General features: G+C 43.7%; 4 protein-coding genes across 6 annotated transcripts in view; 3 read left to right on the plus strand and 1 right to left on the minus strand.

The window, feature by feature from the left end:
* LOC147608355 (uncharacterized) overlaps window positions 1–22,936 on the minus strand; it is a 33,549-nt gene extending 10,613 nt beyond the window's left edge. Inside the window, exons 1-5 of one of the 3 annotated variants that reach the window (XM_086789207.1) lie at window positions 22,817–22,936; window positions 22,573–22,699; window positions 21,922–22,007; window positions 21,744–21,783; window positions 13,765–13,919 (exon numbers count right to left, since the gene is read on the minus strand). In XM_086789207.1, the coding sequence (XP_086645333.1) occupies window positions 13,843–13,919; window positions 21,744–21,783; window positions 21,922–22,007; window positions 22,573–22,699; window positions 22,817–22,915 (429 nt within the window). In that variant the 5' untranslated portion in view covers window positions 22,916–22,936 and the 3' untranslated portion in view covers window positions 13,765–13,842. Of the gene's footprint in view, window positions 1–13,764; window positions 13,920–21,283; window positions 21,487–21,743; window positions 21,784–21,921; window positions 22,008–22,572; window positions 22,700–22,816 lie in introns of those variants that run through there. The other 2 variants (XM_086789205.1, XM_086789206.1) reach the window with 2 other exon arrangements.
* LOC147608356 (uncharacterized) lies at window positions 6,708–8,459 on the plus strand. The gene is made up of 3 exons (XM_086789119.1): window positions 6,708–7,239; window positions 7,323–7,644; window positions 7,767–8,459. Exons 1-3 carry the CDS (start codon window positions 6,713–6,715, stop codon window positions 8,238–8,240), a joined length of 1,323 nt encoding a protein of 440 aa, XP_086645245.1. The 5' UTR covers window positions 6,708–6,712; the 3' UTR covers window positions 8,241–8,459.
* On the plus strand, window positions 16,073–17,543 carry LOC147608357 (uncharacterized). The gene is made up of 3 exons (XM_086789042.1): window positions 16,073–16,333; window positions 16,447–16,947; window positions 17,537–17,543. The coding sequence occupies exons 1-3, from the start codon at window positions 16,230–16,232 to the stop codon at window positions 17,541–17,543; spliced, it is 612 nt and encodes a 203-aa protein (XP_086645168.1). The 5' UTR covers window positions 16,073–16,229.
* On the plus strand, window positions 18,081–19,267 carry LOC147608358 (uncharacterized). The gene is made up of 2 exons (XM_086789419.1): window positions 18,081–18,306; window positions 18,429–19,267. Exons 1-2 carry the CDS (start codon window positions 18,169–18,171, stop codon window positions 18,888–18,890), a joined length of 600 nt encoding a protein of 199 aa, XP_086645545.1. The 5' UTR covers window positions 18,081–18,168; the 3' UTR covers window positions 18,891–19,267.
* Window positions 22,937–24,153: the final 1,217 nt, after the last annotated feature.

A 24,153-nucleotide genomic window follows, 5' to 3' on the forward strand; every position in this document is an offset into this window, starting at 1 on the left:
ATGCCTTCTATAGAAAAATGTGCCAAACCCAAATCATGGAAAGACGGTAAAACTTCAGTGGCAAGTTACCGTTGGCTTCTAGGTTACGCTAGCTCCTTCCTTTATATAAGTCGTAACTTTTACTTGCCGCTCACAGTAATCTTACTCCCATCAATCTCCTTTCTTTCTTAATCTCCTTCATGGCTTGGCAACAGGAATTAGTTTTATCCCTGATGATTTCTCACCTTCAAGACGCAAGAGAGTCTGTGAAGAAAGACTTTATAGAACAGTATGAGCGCTCACTTTTTCCTCACCTAGGAACTTCTGTAGCGCAGACCAAATGGCGGACCTATCAAAACATAACTAGGGTAACACCCTGGGGTCAGCAACACTTTCGTAACAATGTCCGCTTGGCCATGGTTATTGAAGCTTTGGGTTTGGGTCCCCGATACTACTGTGTCATGAGATCAAGGCATCTTGGGTTTTCTGAGCGGGTCTTTTTACTGGCATGTTTTCTTCCTCATGAGAAGATATGCCTTTACCCCATTTTTGGCTTGCCTCTCAGAGGTCCTTTTGTTAGATCACCTCATACCACTAAGATAGGTGCGGCAATAACCAGCAGAATCATTCCCATAGATGAGTTACCCTATACTTGTGCAGCTTGTGAGGACTGCTTTTGTGACCATATGATGGATGGGCTTATGGAAGTGTAAAGAGTTCTTCTATCTTTACTGTATAAGTCCCGTGAATGAGTAAAGTTTAAATCTTGTTCTTATTTTGAATCTTGCTCTCTTTAAGACTTTTCTTGGTGGTTAATCTTGATTAAAAATTTTCTCTAAGTCTCATATTCGTGCATCTTGCGAAATTATCCCAAGTTGCGAGATGAGGACATCTCGCGTTTTTTAAGTGGGGTAGAATGTAAGATTCCTCCCCCAACCCCCTTTTTGATGTCTAGTATCTTCCCCCGTAATCAATCCCTCTTCAGAAATATAAAGACCTTGTTTCTAACTGTTTTAACCTAGAGAGAGAAAATATTCTAGAGAGAGAATATTCAGATTATGAATATTTTTGGATAGAAAAATAACTCATCTTATTAAAATAAGTTCCCGTGAAATAGAAATTCAAAAAGAAATTTCCAATGTGCAATTGGAATTAATTGAAAATAGGTATAAAGAACCTTAGTCTAAGGGCCTAGATTTTCAGAAATCTTTAGACTATGGTCCAATTAAGGTTTCTATGGGCCAATAGCATCAATCCATGTGTAGGGAGGAGATAAATCCAAATTGTAAAAGAAGATACCCAAAAATGAGTAAATGCTCACATAAGATGAAGAGTTGAAAATGTACAAGGTTTATTAGTAAATAAACTCATATGTAAGGAAGAGGAGTTCTTTAAAGGAGGTGCATATTTCACATAAGATGAAGAGTTGAAAATGTACAAGGTTTATTAGTAAAAAACTATGAGCAATACAATTTTGACACATATGTAAGGAAGGGGAATTCTTTAAAGGAGGTGCATATTTCACATGCTTGAATGAGTTTTAAACTCATAAAAATTGAGATATTTCATCTCTCCTCTCTCCTCATTCAAGTCTAGTTCCAGAAAGTTAGCTTAACTGACCTAAAAATGGTCAAAAAGTGACCAAACTGACTTAGAAAATTCTAGAATCAGTTTGTTTGGTTAGGAGCTCAAATTTTCCTATAAATAGAAGCCTCCCCTTGTTGAAAAAAAACATAGTCTCTTATGCTTTGTTACTCTACTCCACCTAAGCCAAAATACATAGTCTCTTATGCTTTGTTACTCTACTCCACCTAAGCCAAAATATATAGTCTCTTATGCTTTGTTACTCTACTCCACCTAAGCCAAAATACATAGTCTCTTATGCTTTGTTACTCTACTCCACCTAAGCCAAAATATATAGTCTCTTATGCCTTGTTACTCTACTCCACCTAAGCCAAATTAGATATAGTCTTATGCTTTGTTACTCTACTCCACCTAAGCCAAATTAGATAGAGTCTTATGCTTTGTTACTCTACTCCACCTAAGCTAAAATATATAGTGTCTTATGCCTTGTTACTCTACTCTACCTAAGCCAAGAACTGTGAATTCTTTAATAATTCACTAGTTTTTGATACCTCTCTCTTTCTTCAATCTCCATTGGTGGCTCCATCAACATACTAAACCAATTGATTGGTTGGGGGCCTCTACCGTGAATAAAGAATCAAGCAAATCATAAGGTAAGTATATTGAATTTCGATCTTTTCTATGATTTCTCAATGATTCTCTCTTCTCAACCCCTCTCAAGCTTGAGAAGTTTAATTGGTATGGTTTTTTTTTAAATGCTAATGAAGTTAATTGGTGAATAGTAGTGAAGAGGTACATAATTTAATAAATGCTATAGAAGTTAATTTCCACTTATATTTAAATTCTAATGGTTTTTATAATTTCTCTCTCTCACTCAAGAAATGGTCATACTCATGACCCATTCTCAATCCAAATGAAGCTTTTCATAAAGCTTTTCCTTAATCCAAGATTAAGCTATTCTTGAGGCCAAATTAATGGCTTTTTGCTATGCTTTTAGTTTATGCACATTGATGATTCAATCCATTATGGATTGATGACCCAATTAGAGACCATTCTAATTGTTTTCTTAATGATCCAATTAGAGACCATTATGGATTGATGATCCAATTAGAGACCATTCTAATTATTTTCTTAATGATCCAATTAGAGACCATTATGGATTGATGATCCAATTAGAGACCATTCTAATTGTTTTCTTAATGATCCAATTAGAGACCATTATGGATTGATGATCCAATTAGAGACCATTCTAATTATTTCTTTAATAATGAGCTTTATCCCTTAGAAAAAAATTGAGATTTATCAGTCATAGTAGCGGAGCTATGGCAAAATTTTTATAGAAATTACGCATAAAATAAATTCATTCAAAGCATAAAAAGAGGACTTTCTACCATATTCTAGGAACTATCATCCTAGATTAATTAAAAGAATTTTATCATGCATGGAGATGTGGATGTTTGCATGTAGATGTAGATGTATAGATGTAGATGTGGATATGGAGGTGGATGGATGCATGTAGATGTAGATGTATAGATGTAGATGTGAATGGAGATGTGGATGTATGCATGTAGATGTAGATGTATAGATGTGGATGTGGATGTATACATGTAGATGTAGATGTATAGATACGGATGTGGATGTGGAGGTGGATGTATACATGTAGATGTAGATGTATAGATGTAGATGTGGATGTGGAGGTAGATGGATGCATGTAGATGTAGATGTATAGATGTAGATGTGGATGTGGAGGTAGATGGATGCATGTAGATGTAGATGTATAGATGTAGATGGGAATGGAGATATGGATGTATGCATATAGATGTAGATGTATAGATGTAGATGTGGATGTGGAGGTGGATGGATGCATGTAGATGTAGATGTATAGATGTAGATGTGAATGGAGATGTGGATGTATACATGTAGATGTAGATGTATAGATATAGATGTGGAAGTGGAGGTGGATGGATGCATGTAGATGTAGATGTATAGATGTAGATGTAGATACGAATGGAGATGTGGATGTATGCATGTAGATGTAGGTGTATAGATGTAGATGTGGATGTAGAGGTGGATGTATGCATGTAGATGTAGATGTATAGATGTGGATGTGAATGTGGAGGTAGATGTATGCATATAGATGTAGATGTATGGAGGTGAATGTGAATGTGGATGTAGATGTATGCATAGAGATGTAGATGTATGTATGTAGATGTGAATGTACGCATATAGATGTAGATGTATGGATGTGAATATGCGATATATGATGTGAGGGAATCTGAAGTGATGAGATAGAAATGATGTGATGGGATGAGTATACATATAAATGGAATATGGAATAAGTAATGTAGATTGATGAGGGATAATGTGGAAAAATGAAAGTTAAAATAGAAATTGTATTGTAAACTGTTTGTAAATGCTGTTTGTAAATGCTGTTTGTAAATGATTGTTTTATGTCAAGAATGCTGGGGGGAGCATTTTGACCGTCTTGTGATTAAAGTCGTGATGGTAAAGTTGCAACTGCTGACGGGGAGTCAATGAAGGACGTCTCGCGTAGCAAGGTCGGCCGAGGTCTTGACCAGCCTCGGTGCGATTAAAATGGTGAGCTTCCGGTACGGTGGATGAGGGGCCAAGGAAGCGGCCTATGCGTGAAGCGCTAGGTTACCTGCGAAGGATCCTAGAGGGTGCTGACCATACGGTGCTCGGGCTCTGGGTCGCCTAGGATACCCACGCGTGCGTCGAGGAAGATATTGGAACAGAGTTGGAGTTGTTTTCTGAATCGGGCATGGATCTGGTTGATTGACCTTGCTGGTCTTCAATGGATGAGTCCATGGCCCCTTATATGGATCTGTTGGTTGATCTTGCTGATCTTCAACGAGAGTCCATCTTGATAAGTGATTATATTGCCAAGTATTAAAGGCTAGGAACTATCGAAACGGCCCCTGAGCGTTCTAGTTGCCAATGATGCCATATATACTCTGATGAAGGAATGATGGAAAATTATTAAAGGCTAGGAACTATCGAAACGGCCCCTGAGCGTTCTAGTTGCCAATGATGCCATATATACTCTGATGAAGGAATGATGGAAAATTAAGAATCAATGGGATAAATTGGAAGATTGTGATCAGTGATACTATGGTTTTATTAAAGGATTGTTTTAAACTGGTTGAATCTGATTGAAAAAGGCAATTTCATATTGGGTGTGTGAGTGGTGTGACTAGTTTTATTTTGCATGAACCTCCGGCTAGGGGGCCTTGGAACTCTTTTCCCTGGTACCCGGGACAAAACCTAACCAAATTTTTAATTGGATCCCATCACTACAGTGGTTGGGCGGTTGGCTAACCCATGGGATCGGATGGGGTTAGGCTGGACTGATGGATCCATAAACCGAGACTCAAACTTTTGTTTTTACGATAGAAAAAAAAAATAAATAAATCCCGGACAGTAACTGTTCTATGGATAGGAATCAACGGCTGTGCCTCTTGAATGGGGAAAAAAGCGTTGATCCCAATGATCCAAGTGCAAGTTTCTTCCTTGAACTGACTAAGTATCTTATAGATGTAATCGGATCATCTCGATCAGAAATGATCTTGACTACGTTAGAGTAAAAAGTTATCCTGGTGGAATCGCCCGTGCTTTCCGGTAAAGGAAGTTTTTCCGGGTTCGGTTTTGGAACAACCGACGGATTAGTCTCTTATCCGGATATCCGTGGGCGAGGCCCCGAGTGTGGGACCCCTGTCCCGCGCGAGAAGCGCTACTTCCGCTGTCAGTACCCCGAATCCGTTGCTCGGTGGGAACAGGGATCTTACAGAATGCTACTTGGTGGGACGAGCAGTGTTGCATAGAAACGCGTTTCATACACTTTTGAAACGTACGAAACGTTTCTAAACGTTTCGTACAGTATGAAACGCGTTTCATAAAACATGCAGTTTTTAAAAACCTTAAAAAACGTTTCTTTCCTGGATTCGTACGGCGCATATTATCACGCTTCCCAGTGGCCGCCGCATGCGAGTTCGCCGATTTGCGTGCCATCCTTCTTGTCCTTCCATCGCATCTGTCGACCCCCAGCTCTTGGTGTCCTTGGGCCTTGTGGAGGTCTTCCAAAGGGGTAAAGTCCTGTTTTGCTTTAAGTTGGTTTTCTCTGCACAACTCACAAAACAGCACACTTTTTTCTCTTCCATCAATATTTATGGCATATCTTCCACGGTGTCGCACTTGCAGGGCCAACAATCTGCATTTATCCTCGTCTTGTAGGATGCCTCAAACAGGTGATTCTCTTTGGAACAATGTCACCTTCGAGTCTAGATATGGTGGCTCAGGCTCCTGAAAGTGGAAATGCAACTTTTGTGCTGATAAGCACCATGGCAGTGTCACCAGGTTGAAGGCACATTTCTCACAAACAAAGGGTTTCGGCATTGGGCCATGTAAGCATGTGCCACAAGAAATCTATGATAGCCTCAAGGCTTGGAAGGCCATGCAGCTAGGTATCCCCCTTGAGGATATCCCCAATCTGGGAGAGCCTGAAGCACGTCAAAGTGTCTCCAAGAGGACTCGCAGTATGAGAGAGGAAGATACCAGTGGTGAGGTTGCAGGTGGTGTTGCAGGTGGTTCTAGCTCGGCACCTCGAGCCAAAAGAACTAGTCTTCCAGTGTTCAAGAAAGGACATGTACAGGCAGGGATGCAAAAGGCTGCCACGAAAGAGGCAACGAGGGAGTTGATGAAGTTGTTTATTCAATGTGGATTATCCTTCCACATTGTCAGGACTCCTCGATGGAAGAAGGCAATGAGAGCTATCTCCCGCATTGGTGGGTGTGAGTGGGATGGCCCCTCCTACGAGACATTGCGCACTACTGAGCTTCGCAAGGAGCAACTGGCTGTGGAGATGGAGATGGAGCCTCTCAAGGCCACTTGGGCAAAGTATGGTTGTACTTTGCTTTGTGATGGATGGAAAGATGCGCGGAAGAGAAATGTGTACAACATTCTTGTGTCCTCCTCCAAAGGCACAATGTTCATTCGTGCCATAGATGCATCGGTGCCAGGGATAGTGGTTACAGGGGAGTTCATTATGTCCCACATGCGCCAGGCAATCAATGAAATTGGGCCTGATAACATTGTGCAGGTGATCACGGACAATGGGTTCAATTGTGTATCCATGGGCAGGATGTTAGAGGAGGAGTTCCCCAAGATTGTGTGGACACCTTGTGCAGCACACAGCCTTGACTTGATGATTGAGGATGTGGGAAAGCTTGATTGGGTGAGCCATGTATTTTCAGCTGCATCTACCATGGTGAACTTTGTCACAAAGAGGCCAAAGGTTTTGAGCATGTACAGGGCCAATAGTGATCTTGAGCTTCTAAAGCCCTCCAAAACTCGGTTTGCATATATGTTTATTGTGGTGGAGAGACTAGTGAGAGTGCGACATGGCTTATTACGCACTGTTGTGTGTTGTGAATGGACAGCATGGGAGGACAAGGATGAGCCCAAGTCTATAGCATTCTCTCGTATGGTCATGAGAGATACTTGGTGGCAAGATGCAGAGGGACTTGTGAAGGCACTTCAGCCCATGTATAGTGTCCTTCGGCTCACAGACATGGAGGGAAGTACCATTGGGCTGCTTTATGAGTTCATGGACAGAATCGGTGAAGCTCTCAATGATTTCACTACCTTGTCGCGTGACAGGTGCTCACCCTTGGGCTTTAACTTTAGTCTTTGAGTTATTTTATAAATCTTGATCTCTTATGTGTGTCACATGTTACATGCAGAGTTCAAGATATTAAGGAGATCTGGAATCGGCGTTGGGATTGGTTTCATAGGCCAATCCATGCTGTTGCTCACATTTTGCATCCCCTTTGGAGGAATGAGGAGCAATACCTCAATGAGGAGCTAGAGTCAGGATGGATCGAGTACATTACCAAGTTGGTGGGAGTGGGAGGTGATATACAGCTGATGAGAAAGCTCGAGGATGAGCTTCTCATTTACCGCAATGGTAGCCATATGTTTGGGCGAGCTACTGCATTGCTCAGGGAGACACAGTTGGAGCCAGTGTCTTGGTGGGAGAAATACGGTATTGGGACACCCAACTTGGTAAGGTTTCTTGATTCTTGAATCTTGTATCTTTGTCTCGTGAGTCCTATTCTTTCAAAATCTACATTCAAATGCTACTGTCTTTTTGACTCTAACTTAACATTCTTTTTTGTGCAATGTAGAGACGGATTGCACTGAGAGTTCTCTCCCAGGATTGTAGTTCAGGGCCTTGTGAGAGAAACTGGAGTACATGGGCTCTTTTTCACACGAAAAAGAGAAATAGACTGTCCTCAGCACAATTGGAGAGGCTTGTCTTTTGTCATTGCAATCTCCGATTGCTAGAACAAAAGGGTCATCCCACTGAGCCTCGCCAAGTGAATCCAGACAAGATTGATATCATGAAGTGCAAGGAGATTCTCGACATTCCTCAGGAGGAGAGAGACATCTATTCTATGCTCTGTGAGGAGATCATGGCTCCGGCTCGCACTACACGATCTTCTCGAGAGGCTAGTACTAGTGGTGCACCTGCACCTCTAGAGGATGAGGCCTTTGAGGACTCGGCTACCGGCAGTGACCTTGAGAGTGAGGCTGCAGAGGCAGAAGATGCAGATGAGGATGAGCATGAGGATGCAGATGAGGATGCAGATAGTAGCTAGCAGCTGCCAGTATCATTTTATTTGGACATGTTATTTAGTTTGAACTTTGGACATGTTATTTATTTTGATCTTGGATTTAGAGTCATGAATCATCACCCACGTGGTGATGCTTTTTGATTTTTGTTTAGTCATCAGTGATCACCCACGTGATTTGTGATATCATCATATCTTACATGTATTCTGTTTTTATTGAAATGAATTCAATGTGGTCTCTTAAAAGTTCTGTCAATATTTTTTTCTTTTGTATATTTCAAGTAAAAAATATACATGTTTTTTCTGTTTTGTATGAAACCTTTTTTTACCCGTTTCTTACCTTTTATGAAACGTTTCAAAACGTATGAAACCCGTTTCATACCTGTCGTTTCTGAAACGCCTGGCAACTATGTGACGGTCTATGGAGCAGATGAGGACAATTGTCTGCTCACTTTTTCTATTGGATTACATGGCAGATTAGAGAGATCAGAGCACCCCTTGGAGGATTTCAGAGGCTACACCTTGTAGAGGGCGAGGGTGATTGGTTTTCCGGCACGTGCACCATAGTTACCAGGGGAGGGGGAGGGGGACGGGGGACGGGGACGGCTAAAGGTAGGGAACGGGGACGGGGGGTGGGGACGACACTCAAAATTGTTAATTTTAGAGGAGTAAAGAATCAAGATTAATCAATCAATAACAACAACCGATCACACATTCAAGGCCGATAATCTCGACAGCACTACTCCACTCAGCAGCAAGTACATCCGCACTCTTTCCCGTCCCTGAAGCATCATGTGAGGAGACAAAGTACATCCCCCCCCGTGAGTATGCCACAAGGCCATGGATAGACCTTTTCCGCGTGTCACTCCATCCGTCTGCAATCAAAGAGACTCCATTGTGAGCCCATTGTCTCTTTGTGTTTGTCGCCGCTTGCTCAACAAGGCGTTTCTCCTTGTCAAGCATAGTGGTCCGCAAGGTTTCGGAGGATGGAGGTGTGTAGTGAGGACCGTACTCACCAATCTTCTTCACCATCATTTTGAAGTAGTCGGACCTATTTATCATTTCAAAAAAAAAGAGGGTAAGTAATTAGAATGGCAAAATGGTGACCCGTGAGACATGATGATGAAATCATATGAGTGAAATACGTACCGTGCCACACGAAAAGCAATGTGGTCATGAAAAAAGAAGCGGGCCACCGCGGCATCAACCTCCTCCTTCTTTTTGGGATCCCAACTCCCCTCAAGAGTACTTTGCCGACGAGAGAGAGAGGGTGGACTAGGTTGCGGCATTGAGAAGGCGGCTTGTGTGAAGCCTCGAGTAGTGCCACGAGGAGGACGTGCTAGAGGGGTAGATGAAGATGCACCACCACCCGATGTAGAACCTGATGTTTGGGTTGGAGTGACATAAGTGTTGGGATCCACTCCACGCACCCTTTGGCTTGCACTCAAAGCTTGATGGGCGGCAAGCTTTGCAAGAAGCTCCTTTCTTATCTCCGGTGTGACCTACTCACAAAATTTCACCTCATGACCGGGCCCATGCAACAAATGGGCCCTCACCCTATTGGCCCCACCCACACGCTTATATGGGCAAAGCTTGCATGCCCATGGATGTGCACCCCCCGCATGAGTAGGAGGCTCGAAGTTGACCTCATCCCACCATGACCACCCATCCGTTCTACTCCTACCGCCCGCACGAGAAGAGGATGCCATGAATAGTTAGTAACTTAGTAGTAGTCTAGTAGAAGAGGGTGGAGAGAGCTTAGAGGGTAGAGTAGGAGAAGAGGTAGAGGGAAGATTGAAGTAGTGTAGTAGAAGAGGGTGGAGAGAGCTTAGAGGGTAGAGTAGGAGAAGAGGTAGAGGGAAGATCGAAGGTGGTGGAGTGTAGGAGAGGGTGGAGAGGAAGGTGGTGGAGTAGGAGAGGGAGATAGTGGAGAGGAAAGCTTGAGTAGGAGAGGGAGATGGTGGAGAGCCTAGAGGTACTCAAGTCTTGGAAGTTGGAAGGCTCGAGTAGAAGAGGAGTAGCAGGAAGCCCATTATATAGCATATGGCAGCTCTCTCTCTCTCTCTCTCAAACTCTCAAACGGCCAGCCGCCAAAACGACTAGTAGCCGTTACCCAAAAAAAAACAGCTCAAATTTGTAGCCGTTACGCCGTCGCAGACGTCCCCCCGTCCCCGGCTGACAACGTCCCCCCGTCCCCCCGAGCGGGGACACCCATCCCCTGGTCACGTCCCGGCCATCCCGTCCCCCAGGCCATCCCGCCGCCGTTACGCAACTGCAGTTAGTCGGGACGACGTTCCCACGTCCCACGTGGGCGTCCCGCCGTTCCCCTGTCACTATGACGTGCACGGCACATAGATCCAGCACCGGCCAAGGTGACCAAGGAGAGATCTTTGCAATTATGGATTTGGGAGTGTCGACCTCTCACACGGTTGCAATGGGACCCTCGAGAGGAGGTGGCATGATCCCACAGATCGGGTGGAGACTCTGGATGCTCCTTTCTTTGCATATACATCCAGATATCGGAGATAGATGGCACACCAGCACAGCAGCACACTGGCAGTCTCAGGGCCTATAGCAAGGCTTCCTTTCAAATTTCTAGAAGAGGCTTTGGGACAGCTTTCGGCCGAGGAAGATCACTCTATTCCTCTGGTTGATGGCACACAGGAGTCTGGCAATGGGTACTTCGCTGGCAGTCGGCTTGCCCGAGGTGCGGCCACCCCCAAGAGTCTCAGCGACATTGCCTTTGAGATTGCCCGAAGGCTTAGCAGATTTGGCAACGAATTCTCCGCATCTTTGCTATGGACAAGGCAACGACCCAGATTATCACTTGGGGTACTGTCGCTTGGGCAACCGAGGCTAGAGTGGTCAGGACTTACGAGGAGGATGGGGGAGGCCGTGCCCTTCAGGTCTCCCACCATCATATTGCAGTAGTACCCGTCATAGCCCCACCTGTAGGTGTTTGGCGTCCAGGCTCATGCCAGCGCTGGGAGATTTGCAGTAGCATAGTAGCCTGACACATCTGGCATGTTAGATGTAGCGAGGCCATCGAGAGTACCCACACTCTGCCAGCTGAGACCATCAAGAGCATATGGCTCGACATCATTCACACCCTCCGCGGTCAGTGGGGGAAGCTGCAGGGAGTTTCTGACCGCATGCAGAAGTGGCGGAAAGCCTTCTTGAAACTTTGGAGGCCTGGCCCTTTCTTCACTGATAGAGGCGGTGACCCCATTTGGCACTACAGAAGACCACCTGTGTGGTTGCTTCCCCCCCCTCCCCCTGTATGAGATAACCTTCTCCTCATAGAGCGGCCAACCGAAGGCGAAGCATCTCTCCCCCTTATGATCACTTGTTTCCCGCCCTTATATGAGGCAAGTTTGTATTTAGCCCTTCATGGTTGTACTTAGCTCTTTGTGGCTATTTTCTCTTTAACTAATTGAAGGATCTTTTTCCAGGAAAAAAAGAAGTACTGACTATAATGTGGAGTGAAGCATACATTGCATCATAGCCATGTAGGTATCCTTGGAAGGTGGAACACTCAAAGTAGAGGCTGCTTGTAGAGATCCGGGAAACTGGTTGCTCCCTCTCTTCTTCGTTACTCATAGTGGGAGTGTTCGTATTCATGTTCGTGTCCGAGCAATAAGACCATCCACTAGAGGTGTATGGGGCTCTTTTGGAGGCTTCCTAAAACGCTACCACCCTTCAAGGGATGGCAGCCACTTCAGTTCTCGGGGTGTGCTCCCCGAAGAATGTAAACCAACCACACAAATAGCCTCAACACCTCTTGGTCAAGGCAATGGCAAGGGCTTCATCCCTACAGGATGAGCAAGGGTGGTGTGGGCAGAGAAAGCAGGAATACCCGAGACCACCTTAACCAAAGGAAACAAAAAACACCTTTTCTTATCAAAGCTTGAAGCTATGATACTAATGTAACATGCACTTGCTTTGCAAAAGTGTTTTCATGATACAATATTGATGCTTCACACTTGCTGAAAATTGAATTGCAAAGTTTGGGGTCGAGAGAAGTACATATGAACACCAGATTGGATCCCAATCCACCCTCTCAACGGGCCCCTTCAGCTGCTTTATTGCTTGCAAGAGAATGAGGTACAAGACTTAACTTACCTGCTGTCCGCTGGACTGCAGAATACCTCAATCTTCTTGGACTGTTTTGGATCCCCTTCAGCTATGCATTAGGCTGCTCACAAAGCCGCCTAGATGGTACCTGATTTGGGTGCCCTTTTTGGTGTGTTTTACTGTCCTACAGGTTGCCCCTGGCTGATGTGCGTTTTGCTGCCCTGAAGATGGGCTGTGTTTTGGCTCAATGGGTTGCCTTGATGATGTGCGTTGATCTTTAGATGGCTGTCCTTTTCATGCTGGTCTGGTCGCCCTCCTTTTGCAGTGCTTTTGCCTCCTTCTCTTGCCCCTTGGCTGAGAGTACTATTGTCTTTGCTTGCCCTTGGCGGAGAGGTGTCCCTCCGTTTGGTCCACTATGTTGAAATATACAAGTGAATAGGGTGTGTGCGGGAACAAGCCCCTAGCAAGAGGCTGTAAAAGAGAATCTGTAAATGTGAAAGAAGCTGTAAAAAGGTGAGAAGTATCTACTAGGAGAGAATAAAGAGTAGCATGAGGAGATTTAGGAGGTGTGGAGATATTCTGGGAAGAGGTGGAGTGAATCAAGGAGAGATCAGTGGGATTAGATGCTTGGATGTAAACTCTATAAATTGAGGCATTGGCCTAATGAGAATTTGCTGGTTTTTTTTTTTTTTTTGATTCGAACGCACGATCATTTTGGATCGATAGCTTTGGGGATGGGCTAGCCAAGATGGTCTCTCTGCCTTGTGGCAGAAAGTTTCGGGGTGATTGGCTACACCTCTCATCTTTTACGCTAGCTTGAGTCCCATCGCAAGCCGCTCGTTTTTGATTCGAACGCACGATCATTTTGGATCGATAGCTTTGGGGATGGGCGAATTTGCTGGTTTTTTATTATCCATGCCTACATTAAGCTATCAGTTAATTGCTCACTAATCACGTCTTAATTATCGTCTAATCTCTTTTCTAATGATGTTGATTCTAGCATTTGATCCACCATAGCTCATCACATTGCTACAAATTTAGCATGGTATCAAAGCCTAGCTTAGAATCCATCAAATTTATGAGCCCATTAACTTGCTACCTAGCTAATCAAGATTAGTAGATAATCAAGTTTTTTTTTACCTCTTTTTCAATTAGCCTCTATACTCCCAGCGGATGGAGAAGCTCTCTCTCCCGTCACACATAAAATTGGACCAAACCCTTTTAGCCAAGCATAGCCATACCCATTGTGCTTCAACCCATCTAAACAAAACATCAAACCGCCGTGCAGAGCTGCTGTTTTTCGCGATTTTGCAAGCGCCACTTTTTTGAAGAAAATCTGAGATCTTGTCTGCACCAGATGCAATGGCTCTAATTCCTCTTGGCCCGAGGGTTTTCAAGGATGCTCTGCAAGCTGGTAAAGACAGTTTTTTATTTGATCAAGTCTACAATGAGATCCAAGCTCTTCATCAAATCTGCAGGTGACTTTGGTAAAACAGAGATTAAGCATTAAATGTTTGGTCAAATCTTGTGTTTCTTAGCTTAATCCTCTATTAGACTAATTGCTATTGATGGCCTTGAAAGGATTTGCGCTCATTTGAACCCCAGATCTGGACTCCCCGCATACTTTGTTTTCTGCACACAAAACAGAGGATTATTTTGCTAACCAGTGATTAATCAATACTAATCACTGTATTTTGGTGCAATTGAGGGTTCAAATTAACCATTGGGTATCTGATATAGATCCCTATAACTTCAGATTGCAATTCGGAGATGATTTGATACTCCAACCATTCAGTATAGATTTGTTACCCTTAGTTTAATATAATTTTTGGTGAATTTATGCTGATAAATCTGTTGTAATCATCACCTAAATACCAGATTGAGTTGTAAAAAGACACTGCCCTTAAATCTTGAAATTGGATCAAGAGGTAAGACTCCCTTCACATCATCATGAGCACGACACAAGAGAGAGCCAAATTTAATGGGGAGCAATTTTACACATGGCAACTCATGAGGAAAAATCTGTGAGAGCTAGTTGAGGGAAGAGATGAATGCCCAGAGGTGAGAGGGGAAAATGAGTGGAAGAGCAGGAATGAGAAAGCATTAGGACTTTTCGCTCAGTTTAAATGATGAAATCATTCATCACATCACAGGGATACAATGGGCAAAAGATGCATGGGTTGAACTCAATAAATTATTTGGCACTCAAGCAAAAAATTCAAAGATAAATCTGTTAATGCAATTCTACAAACTGGATATGAAGGAAAGTGAACCTTTAATCACACACTTGAACAAATATAAAAGGATTAAGCAACAACTGTCAGCCATTGGCAAAAAGACAGAAGATGATGAGGCACTAGTAGTGCTTTTGAAGAGTGTGGACAAAGGTGAATATGAAAACATTGTAGCGAATGTACCTAAATTGAAGCTGCACGAGATATCGAGGACGAGGACGAGGAAGAGGCAGAGTAGGAGGAAGGACCTTCACTTGCCACAACTGTGGAAAGCCAGGACACATGGCAAGAGACTGCTACAGCAAACCCAGTGGAGAAGGAACGACATCGGCAAACTTTATGGAGACTCCTAAGGAAGTGGGGTCGGATCATCTTTTCTGAGAGAGAGAGAGAGAGAGAGAGAGAGAGAGAGAGAGAGAGAGAGAGAGAAACTCCACAACCCAATGTAACCTGTCCCAACAAAGTAAAACCACCTCTAAGCCACCGATGATGTAGGCCATGTGGTAGATTATGTGTGAGCACTTTAGTCAAGGTCACGGGCACTTGTAGTAGCCTTGGACATATAGAGAGAGAGAGTGTCAAGGACTATGAGTTTAGAGACTTGAGGCACTGGTCGCGGACTACCAAGTAAGAGAGAAACTTGGTATATAGGGTCCAGGTGTGCTAGGAAGGGAGGTGTTGAAATATACAAGTGAATAGGGTGTGTGCGGGAACAAGACCTTAGCAAGGACTGTAAAAGAGAATTTGTAAATGTGAGAGAAGCTGTGAAAAGGTGAGAAGTATCTACTGGGAGAGAATAAAGAGTAGCATAAGGAGATTTAGGAGGTGTGGAGATATTCTGGGAAGAGGTGGAGAGAATTAAGCAAAAGAGGTGGAGTGAATCAAGGAGAGATCAGTGGGATTAGATCCTTGGATGTAAACTCTATAAATTGAGACATTGGCCTAATAAGAATTTACTGGTTTTTGATTATCCATGCCTATATTAAGCTATCAGTTAATTGCTCACTAATCACTTCTTAATTATCGTCTAATCTCTTTTCTAATGATGTTGATTCTAGCATTTGATCCACCATAGCTCATCACATTGCTGCAAATTCAATACACTATCCCAAGCTGGTCCACCTTGAAGGGAGCCATGGTGTGAGAGCGAAAGGACGAAAGGACCAGATATACAAGCGATCAAAGCAAAACCACACAGCATGAAATATGTGAGTGAATATATATATAATGGTGAGTGCAAATATGTACAAGAGCCCTCAGGTGTGAGGTGACTCTAAGTAGAGAGATCAGTGCAGAAGCAGAGATGATGTCCAAGCTGAAGCACGGTCAATGACGAAGGCTCGCGTCGATGTGAGGCAAAGTACTCCGAGTGGTGGTCGGTGTCGAAGGCTCACGTCGGTGGAAGTGGAGGCACTCCGAGGTGGTAGTGGCAGCGGAAGATGAGGTGATGCAAGCTCTGATGAAGACAAGTGTGCTGCTGTACCTGAGGTGGTCGATGAAGAGCAGAGAGGGCTGCCGTCCTGAGTGGTGGTGGTGGTGGTGGTGCAGTGTTGCATAGAAACGCGTTTCATACACTTTTGAAACGTACGAAACGTTTCGTACAGTATGAAACGCGTTTCATAAAACATGCAGTTTTTAAAAACCTTAAAAAACGTTTCTTTCCTGGATTCGTACGGCGCATATTATCACGCTTCCCAGTGGCCGCCGCATGCGAGTTCGCCGATTTGCGTGCCATCCTTCTTGTCCTTCCATCGCATCTGTCGACCCCCAGCTCCTTGGTGTCCTTGGGCCTTGTGGAGGTCTTCCAAAGGGGTAAAGTCCTATTTTGCTTTAAGTTGGTTTTCTCTGCACAACTCACAAAACAGCACACTTTTTTCTCTTCCATCAATATTTATGGCATATCTTCCACGGTGTCGCACTTGCAGGGCCAACAATCTGCATTTATCCTCGTCTTGTAGGATGCCTCGAACAGGTGATTCTCTTTGGAACAATGTCACCTTCGAGTCTAGATATGGTGGCTCAGGCTCCGGAAAGTGGAAATGCAACTTTTGTGCTGATAAGCACCATGGCAGTGTCACCAGGTTGAAGGCACATTTCTCACAAACAAAGGGTTTCGGCATTGGGCCATGTAAGCATGTGCCACAAGAAATCTATGATAGCCTCAAGGCTTGGAAGGCCATGCAGCTAGGTATCCCCCTTGAGGATATCCCCAATCTGGGAGAGCCTGAAGCACATCAAAGTGTCTCCAAGAGGACTCGCAGTATCAGAGAGGAAGATACCAGTGGTGAGGTTGCAGGTGGTGTTGCAGGTGGTTCTAGCTCGGCACCTCGAGCCAAAAGAACTAGTCTTCCAGTGTTCAAGAAAGGACATGTACAGGCAGGGATGCAAAAGGCTGCCATGAAAGAGGCAACGAGGGAATTGATGAAGTTGTTTATTCAATGTGGATTATCCTTCCACATTGTCAGGACTCCTCGATGGAAGAAGGCAATGAGAGCTATCTCCCACATTGGGTGTGAGTGGGATGGCCCCTCCTACGAGACATTGCGCACTACTGAGCTTCGCAAGGAGCAACTGGCTGTGGAGATGGAGATGGAGCCTCTCAAGGCCACTTGGGCAAAGTATGGTTGTACTTTGCTTTGTGATGGATGGACAGATGCGCGGAAGAGAAATGTGTACAACATTCTTGTGTCCTCCTGCAAAGGCACAATGTTCATTCGTGCCATAGATGCATCGGTGCCAGGGATAGTGGTTACAGGGGAGTTCATTATGTCCCACATGCGCCAGGCAATCAATGAAATTGGGCCTGATAACATTGTGCAAGTGATCACGGACAATGGGTCCAATTGTGTATCCATGGGCAGGATGTTAGAGGAGGAGTTCCCCAAGATTGTGTGGACACCTTGTGCAGCACACAACCTTGACTTGATGATTGAGGATGTGGGAAAGCTTGATTGGGTGAGCCATGTATTTTCAGCTGCATCTACCATGGTGAACTTTGTCACAAAGAGGCCAAAGGTTTTGAGCATGTACGGGGCCAATAGTGATCTTGAGCTTCTAAAGCCCTCCAAAACTCGGTTTGCATATATGTTTATTGTGGTGGAGAGACTAGTGAGAGTGCGACATGGCTTATTACGCACTGTTGTGTGTCGTGAATGGACAGCATGGGAGGACAAGGATGAGCCCAAGTCTATAGCATTCTCTCGTATGGTCATGAGAGATACTTGGTGGCAGGATGCAGAGGGACTTGTGAAGGCACTTCAGCCCATGTATAGTGTCCTTCGGCTCACAGACATGGAGGGAAGTACCATTGGGCTGCTTTATGAGTTCATGGACAGAATCGGTGAAGCTCTCAATGATTTCACTACCTTGTCGCGTGACAGGTGCTCACCCTTGGGCTTTAACTTTAGTCTTTGAGTTATTTTATAAATCTTGATCTCTTATGTGTGTCACATGTTACATGCAGAGTTCAAGATATTAAGGAGATCTGGAATCGGCGTTGGGATTGGTTTCATAGGCCAATCCATGCTGTTGCTCACATTTTGCATCCCGTTTGGAGGAATGAGGAGCAATACCTCAATGAGGAGCTAGAGTCAGGATGGATCGAGTACATTACCAAGTTGGTGGGAGTGGGAGGTGATATACAGCTGATGAGAAAGCTCGAGGATGAGCTTCTCATTTACCGCAACGGTAGCCATATGTTTGGGCGAGCTACTGCATTGCTCACGGAGACACAGTTGGAGCCAGTGTCTTGGTGGGAGAAATACGGTATTGGGACACCCAACTTGGTAAGGTTTCTTGATTCTTGAATCTTGTATCTTTGTCTCGTGAGTCCTATTCTTTCAAAATCTACATTCAAATGCTACTGTCTTTTTGACTCTAACTTAACATTCTTTTTTGTGCAATGTAGAGACGGATTGCACTGAGAGTTCTCTCCCAGGATTGCAGTTCAGGGCCTTGTGAGAGAAACTGGAGTACATGGGCTCTTTTTCACACGAAAAAGAGAAATAGACTGTCCTCAGCACAATTGGAGAGGCTTGTCTTTTGTCATTGCAATCTTCGATTGCTAGAACAAAAGGGTCATCCCATTGAGCCTTGCCAAGTGAATCCAGACAAGATTGATATCATGAAGTGCAAGGAGATTCCCGACATTCCTCAGGAGGAGAGAGACATCTATTCTATGCTCTATGAGGAGATCATGGCTCCGGCTCGCACTACACGATCTTCTCGAGAGGCTAGTACTAGTGGTGCACCTGCACCTCTAGAGGATGAGGCCTTTGAGGACTCGGCTACCGGCAGTGACCTTGAGAGTGAGGCTGCAGAGGCAGAAGATGCAGATGAGGATGAGCATGAGGATGCAGATAGTAGCTAGCAGCTGCCAGTATCATTTTATTTGGACATGTTATTTAGTTTGAACTTTGGACATGTTATTTATTTTGATCTTGGATTTAGAGTCATGAATCATCACCCACGTGGTGATGCTTTTTGATTTTTGTTTAGTCATCAGTGATCACCCACGTGATCTGTGATATCATCATATCTTACATGTATTCTGTTTTTATTGAAATGAATTCAATGTGGTCTCTTAAAAGTTCTGTCAATATTTTTTTCTTTTGTATATTTCAAGTAAAAAATATACATGTTTTTTCTGTTTTGTATGAAACCTTTTTTTACCCGTTTCTTACCTTTTATGAAACGTTTCAAAACGTATGAAACCCGTTTCATACCTGTCGTTTCTGAAACGCCTGGCAACTATGTGGTGGTGGTGGAGCAAACTCTGATGACAAGGGTGCTGCAAGACCTAAAGGGTGTAGGCTTTGATGACAAGGGTGCTGCAAGACCTAAATGGTGCAGGCTTTGATGACACGGGTGCTGCGTACCTAAAGCGGTGAGAGCAGAGAGGGCTGTCATCCCAAGTGGTGCAAGCTATGGTGACATGGGTATTGCGTACCTCAAGTAGAGAGGGCTGCCGTCCCGACCCGAGTGGTGCAAGCTATGGTGACACGGGTGCTACGTACCTGAAGCAAAGAGGGCTGCCGTCCCGAGTGGTGCAAGCTATGGTGACACGGGTGCTGCGTACCTACAGCAGAGAGGGTTGCCGTCCCGAGTGTGCAAGCTCTCGTGACACGGGTGTTGCGTACCTGAAGCACAGAGTGGGCTGCCGTCCCGAGTGGTGCAAGCTTTGGTGACAGGTGCTGCGTACTTGTTGAAGCACACACTGGGCTGCCGTCCCGATGCAGCAAAGAGTGGGCTGTTGTCCTGACGGTGAGAGCTGAGGCAAAAACGCTGATATGCTCTATGTATAGCAGAGGGGGCTGCTGTCCCATGGGCTGTGGCAAAACACAGAAGATATGCTAATGTAAGCACTAATGTGAGCCCTGATGTATGTGCTGATGTAAGGCTGATATAAACGCTGATATAAGCCCTGATGAAAATGCTAATGTCTGCTGATGTAAAACACAGATGAAGTGCTGATGTAGGCGCTGATCTAGGCTGATGTAAAACGCAGATAACAGTGCAGAAGTAAGCCTGATGTAAGCGCCAATATAAGCCTGATGTAAGGCTGATGTGAGCCTGATGTGAGGCTGTTGTAAAACACTGATGTCAGCCTAAGGTAATGTAAGGCTAATGTGAGCCTGATGTGAGGCTGTTGTAAAACACTGATGTCAGCCTGAGGTAAACGCTGAAGATAGCAGAAGAAAAACGCTGATAAAAAGGATGTAAAGCTCTGATGATAAACACTGAGGTAAGCCTGATGGTGTGCTGAAGTAAACGCTGATGTACACCTGATGATGAAATGCTGAAGTCAGCCCTGATGTAGGCGGCCAGGAGATGATAGCAGAGAGGGCTGCTGTCCCACGGTGGCCTGTAGCAGAGGGTGGGCTGCTGTCTTGGGTAGTGGCCATATGGTACCGGATATAACAATGAAGTGGTACACCCATGATTAAAGATAGGCAAGGCTATATATACTGAGGGGGGGGTGCTGGTCGGTCACCCTAAGAGGTGTAGGCCAGCAGCCAAGATAAAAAACCCCAAATAAAATATAAAATACCCAAAAAAATCCCTTTTTAGGGCTGGGAAAAATACTGTTTTCTTCACACACGGCCCCACTTTTGGCCATTGTTAGTCGATGGTTTTCACATATGGAATGACACGTTTGCCCAGGACTTGGACAAGGACTTTGCCACTTGACTTGGCCTTCCCAAACACCTTACTGTAACATGCGAAAGCTTGGTGAATAGAATCGGTTCTTCAATGGACAGAATTCAGCAATCTTCCATGACGAAGATAACGCACAAGAAAGATAGATATGTGCAGAATAAGAGAGAGAGATAGAGAGTGAGTCGGACACAATATTGGGTCCTAAATACCCTCTGTAGGGCCCACACCAAGTGTATTTGCTTTATTAGAATGATGATTAAATAACGCAAATCTATAGATCTTCTGTAGCTGTAGCACTCCATCATTTGCACTGATCTCATCTTCACCCTCTACATCTGCTGTGAAAGTGCATCCAGGGCAACTCCTGGGCCACGCCAGGAGGGGAAGGCCACCTCCTTCAAATCTGAAGGAAGGAGCAGCCATTCCTATTGGAATCACCTTACGAGCTGCAGTTGCAGTAGCCAAAGTGGCTTCATAAAGCAACTCCAATTCCTGGCATATTTGATGTGCAACAAAAACTCTACTTGCAAAATCAACAGGTGCTGGTAGGCAAACCGTTAACACTCTACTCACATGCAATCATTTTAACAAGGAGATGCAGAATTATCAAAGGTTAAACAAGGCTTCTACCCTGATTGAGCTTTATCAGCATTTCCATTATATTTTCTATAAAACATTTCTCACTACATAGATTAGTGGACCAAATCTTTTCCTTCACCCTTTCAAAAGGTTTGGTGTTTTAAGGCAATCATAGGATGAGGAAGGAAAGTGCAACAGGAATCCAAGAAAGAGCAAGAAGGAGTTGCCTGTCAAGATCATGAAAATTTAATTGAGATGAAGGTAAGGGGCCATTATACTCCATAAGGTTAGATGTTCTTTTGTCCTCAAACATGGATTGGTCAAAAGATTGCTCTCAAACAAAACGATACCCCAATACAGGGTGGCAAGAGGGAAGAATTCAGCTTTGGCATAAAACTGTTATTTCTCTATGACACAAAAAAGCAAAGAGAATAACCAGACCACCTTCCACTTTCAAGAAAAAAAAGGCTTGGAAAAAACTCACTTTGGGAATAGAGTAGAAGGCTGACTTGATTTGCTTGACTCTGGTACACAAAAAAAGATACAGCTCAAATTTTGACAGCAATACGAACAAATATGCATACAGCAAAGGTACCCGGTATCCAGTAGCCTGCATGTTAACCAACCGCAAGAAAACTTCAATGGATAAGTCTACATCATACCCATGGGCACACATCACAGAGGATCTTCAAATGTTCCATTTGGAGCATATATTTCATAATCGGATGCTGAAGAAGCACAATTGTACCTGTTACACAATTAAAACGGTATGTTGATTGAGGCATAACCAAAGACAAACAGCTATAGTTAGTCAACAGCATCTCTCTTTATAGCTTCTCCAACATTTTAGAACATACTTCTCATAGTAAAACGCTCGCTACACAATGATCTGCTCTTAGAATTTACTGCCATCACACCACCTTCCCACATACTGTGATAGAAGGGGACTTCTCGGCCATACTCAGTAACCCCATGCTTGACATACTTGAGAAAGGTGTAGCCTTTACTAGAGGATCATGTGCCCCACACGCTTCATATTCTCATGTACTCCATGATGAAAATCTCTTGTACTAGTGTGTATACCCCATATACTTCCCCATGTTGATCATTGTATCAGCCTCTACTTTCAGAAAGCTATGTTATTTGTACTTGTTTTGTTTTTCTTTTCCACGATGAGACATACCATGGGTAGCATTGTATCACTTTGGTCTCATAGACCCATTGGATCTTTAGGAGACGTTTAATAACTCTCTCTCTCTCTCTCTCACACACACACACACAAAAGTTAAGTCAGGAAGAAGATGTGTTCTTACAGGTTAAGGATGTGAGGAAGAATGTTTCCAGACAGGCGTCCACCTCCCTTGTCTCTATCCACTTCATCAGGTACGCTTCTCTCATCCGAGTGCGGGTTCGCAGTCTGTTCGTCCATGCTTGGAGTGCCTAAATCACATCAAAAGATAGTTGCATATTTTAGATGAAAGCATCAAAATCAAATCAATATTGAAAGAAGGAATTGCAAAATAAAAACAGAGGGGAAAGCGTGCATACGAGCGATACCACGAAGATAGAATTAACGAGGAAGGACGGGGGTTTCTCTTTCACATTAAGTATAAAACCTACACGTGGAGGTGCAAGCTTACATAGAAAACCCTCCATAAAGATATGTGACAGTGTCAATTAATCAGTATCACGAAGATAGAATTAACGAGGAAGGACGGGGGGGTTTCTTTCGTATTAAGTATAAAACCTACACGTGGAGGTGCAAGCTTACATAGAAAACCCTCCCTTTCTCTCCATAAAGATATGTGAGTGTCAATTAATCAATATCAAAAGAAATCATAACACAACATGAGGAACGCCTTAATGAGGAGATCAGAGCTAACACTTGATGACCAGGTAAGATTAAGTGAGGGTGGGGAATAGTTATCTGTGTCACCGTTCGTTTTCAAGTTGCAGACGAGCGACTGTGGGGGTGTGATAGTGGAGTCATCGAGAACTGCCAATGTCAATGGTCATTATCAAAAATGCGATTGGTAGCTTGGTTACTATTAAGTAATAATGATGGTTGTTTTGTAAAATGCCAATTACAAAACCTTTCTTGTATAAGATAACGCACCGTGTGTTCTTGAGTCTTGCTTATTTAAGAGATAAAATTTTAAGGTTAAGCTTTGGTGCGTCTCTTTTTCAGAAACATTTTTGTGTGTGTCCTAATATTAAAGAAGTTTCATGTAGGTGGATGGAGTACACTTTGCCAAATAATGTGATAAATCATGTGTGGTTTATGGACAACTTATGGTTGTCCTTTATGTCCCTTAAAGTTGATGATGTGTCACTTCAAAATTTCTACATCTCGGGAGCTATATGTTCACCTTTTTTCCGATCCTTTATAGGTAAGCCCACTTGTGAATTGTAAAACTAGAATATTGCTAACTTTATTTGTAGAGTGGAATCACTTGTGATGATAAGCATAATGATACATATCTCATTGGACCCTTGTGGCATATCTCATTGGACCCTTGTGGCATTCTACAATGGACACATTCAATGTGTCAATGGGCTACCTAGAGAGCAAAGTGCAATCTTGTTTTTTGATTCCTTGTCTATGCACTATTCGACACACTACTTGCCATGTGTTTACAGGTGTAAATCTACTTATTGTATATGCTGTGTAAAGAAGTAATCCCATGTGCTTGTTAAGATGGAAGTTATGTTATTATTATAGGGTGCTTGCATTTTTTGCACGCCACAATTCTCATCTTGTGGTACAAAGTGAGCTCTTGGATCCAGATACGTTGTGTCAGGCCGCGATAGTGGAGGTATGTTTACCATTAAACAATTAGCTATTATAGAAAACAAAAATGCTTTTATACTTATGTGGTTTATAATTTCTATAC

This window comes from Cibotium barometz, chromosome 53, assembly GCF_041138505.1.
Source record: "Cibotium barometz isolate CiBa-2024 chromosome 53, ASM4113850v1, whole genome shotgun sequence".
NCBI classification, from domain to species: Eukaryota; Viridiplantae; Streptophyta; class Polypodiopsida; order Cyatheales; family Cibotiaceae; genus Cibotium; species Cibotium barometz.

Coding starts and splice junctions, on each gene's coding strand:
- LOC147608356 (XM_086789119.1), top strand. CDS start 6,713: ATGGGCAGGATGTTAGAGGAGGAGTTCCCCAAGATTGTGTGGACACCT. Junction 7,240..7,322: donor ACTACCTTGTCGCGTGACAG/GTGCTCACCCTT, acceptor TGTTACATGCAG/AGTTCAAGATATTAAGGAGA. Junction 7,645..7,766: donor GTATTGGGACACCCAACTTG/GTAAGGTTTCTT, acceptor TGTGCAATGTAG/AGACGGATTGCACTGAGAGT.
- LOC147608357 (XM_086789042.1), top strand. CDS start 16,230: ATGCGAGTTCGCCGATTTGCGTGCCATCCTTCTTGTCCTTCCATCGCA. Junction 16,334..16,446: donor TGTGGAGGTCTTCCAAAGGG/GTAAAGTCCTAT, acceptor TCGCACTTGCAG/GGCCAACAATCTGCATTTAT.
- LOC147608358 (XM_086789419.1), top strand. CDS start 18,169: ATGAGAAAGCTCGAGGATGAGCTTCTCATTTACCGCAACGGTAGCCAT. Junction 18,307..18,428: donor GTATTGGGACACCCAACTTG/GTAAGGTTTCTT, acceptor TGTGCAATGTAG/AGACGGATTGCACTGAGAGT.